Raw genomic sequence first — 2347 nt, forward strand, 5'->3', positions numbered from 1 at the left:
AAAGAGAAAATATGGTAACAAGCATTAGGGAGACAATTTAACGAGTTTATCCTTTTCACCCATTTGTTGATTGGAACAATGACATTGTCAACATGATTAGAGATTTCTTCAAAATTACACTCACTGACTATGTGAGAAGCATCACCACAATGATAACAAACCCTGACCCATAATACTTTCTTTTAAAATTATAACTTTGATTTCTTTTAAGAACATCAATTGAAGAATCTTGATCATTTTATTTGAAAAAATGTTGTTTTAGTTGTGGACCAAGGAGTGTCATCAGTGGTGTACTCAGATGACAACTTGTCATGGGACTCACACGAGATGGAAGAATCGTTAGAGGGAGAGAGTTTAGATTGACCTCCGAATTAAATGTTGCTAACATAGTATTGAGGAAACATGCTGAGAATTTCTTTATGGAGTGAATGTGGTCATTGGAAATGGGAAATTTAAGCAAGGTCTTAGCAGAGAGCAAATCATACTTACGATGAGGAGGTTAATGACAAGGGTTAAGAGTAGATAGGAAAGATACACATTTAGTATTACCACTTGAGTAGAATTGACGTGTTTAGATTAGATAATCCTCATGTACTGCTCCAAATCAATCGCTTTTAATCATCATATGAATAACTCGTCAAATCCCGTAGACACCCTCAAATTCAACCCTGTTAAACCCCGGTCAACAGTTAAGGTCCATAGTCTATATTAACCTTTACTCATCGATTACATCCAGCAACTTGCCGAGTTCTCTGAGTAATTCATCCACTCGGCGAGTCCTCCGAAAACTAATGAAACCTGGACCAAAAATCCATCCGACCGAAAACCATACTCAGGCCGAAAACTCATATGGCCAAAAACCCAGTTCTCCACTGAAAACACCCTGGATCCAAAAAAACAGGAAAAACCCTCTAGACTCACCGAGTCAGATGAGGAACTCAACGAGTTCCTTTAGTCCTCTCATGTTCGATCCTTTTTAGTAGTATCTAAGGTCCCAAACTATAGATCTAAGCTCTCCTAGTGCAGATACCACGTAAAGGGTCAAACTTTACGTGCATGCAAGGTCTCCAAAGGCTAAATCTTCAAAACTAGGCTCCTTTCAAGGTTTTTACGCATGTAAAGTGGCTAGACTACACAAAGTGAAAAACTTTATGTCATTGGGGACCTAAGGGGGTCCAGATCTAGAATCATATCCTTGTGATAGGTTCATATCTGAGTTTGGACTCCATTTTGCCCCAAAATGGTCATATACTTGAAAGAGAAGAGATCAAAGAATCTACAGCTCAAGGTAACGACTTTTTACCTTAAAATGGTGACCAATGCAGTGTAGATGTCGGATCTATTGCTTCCCTTCTTGTTCCTTCTTCTAAATTCCTTCTCCAACACACCAAAGTTTTTTAAACCAAGCTCTTACTCTCACTCTAGGAGGTTCATGGCCGAAAACGGTTTTTTTCTTAGTATTAAAGTGCTAATGGGGGCCACAAGGGGGAGGTTATGATCCTTATATAGGGTGAAAACCCTCAAATTAGGGTTTTCTCTTTACAGCTCCTACTCACCGATTTGGGTCTTCTGACTGGTCGAGTAGGTTCCATTCTTGCATCCATAAATCATCCCTCTACTCGACGAGTTGGACTCCCAACTCGCCGAGTCAACGCCCAAAACCTTAAAAATTAAATGAATCAAGTAATACCTGGAACAGGTGTTACAAGTCTCCCCCACTTGAACTAGAATGCATCCTCGAAGTCTATTGATCGAAACAAATTCAGGTAATGATCTCGCATCTCTTCCTCCGGCTCCCATGTCCACTTGGAGCCTTTGTGGTGTTGCCATTGTAGCTTCACCAATTTCACCTCCTTGTTCCGAAGAACCTTGGTCTTCCTATCTAAAATGGAAATCGGTCTCTCGATGTAGTTTAGGCTCTCATCCATCTGAATGTCGTCCAGCAAAACAACCGCAGCCTCATCAGTGACACACTTCCGAAGTTGCAACACATGGAAGGTGTTGCGGATCTGGCTAAGCTCATCCGGTAAATCCAAACGATATGCGACCTTGCCCACCCGAGCCATGATCCTAAACGGGCCTATATATCAGGGTCCTAGCTTACCCCTCTTCCAAAACCTGATGACCCCCTTCCATGGTCACACCTTTAGTAACACAAAGTCCCCCACCTGGAACTCAAGATCTGATCATTTCCAGTCAGCATAACTTTTCTGACGGCCCTGCGCGATACGTAGCCGATCGCACACCTATTGAATCTGCCTGGTGGTCTTGAGCACTACCTCAGTGCTCCCCATGACCTGGTGTCCAACCTCCCCCAACAAACCGGAATCCTGTATCTCCTACCATA

The 2347-nt window shown here is 42.1% G+C and overlaps 1 protein-coding gene across 1 annotated transcript; it reads right to left on the reverse strand.

The window, feature by feature from the left end:
• Positions 1-1724: 1724 nt before the first annotated feature.
• On the reverse strand, positions 1725-2066 carry LOC145036430 (uncharacterized). The gene has a single exon (XM_078984874.1). The coding sequence runs from the start codon at positions 2064-2066 to the stop codon at positions 1725-1727; it is 342 nt and encodes a 113-aa protein (XP_078841000.1).
• Positions 2067-2347: the final 281 nt, after the last annotated feature.

Source organism: Lactuca saligna, chromosome 3 (assembly GCF_052625555.1).
Source record: "Lactuca saligna cultivar CGN05327 chromosome 3, ASM5262555v1, whole genome shotgun sequence".
Taxonomy (NCBI): domain Eukaryota; kingdom Viridiplantae; phylum Streptophyta; class Magnoliopsida; order Asterales; family Asteraceae; genus Lactuca; species Lactuca saligna.

What these genes read in the sequence shown, in the direction of transcription:
- LOC145036430 (XM_078984874.1), bottom strand. Translation starts at nt 2,066, where the DNA reads ATGGCTCGGGTGGGCAAGGTCGCATATCGTTTGGATTTACCGGATGAG.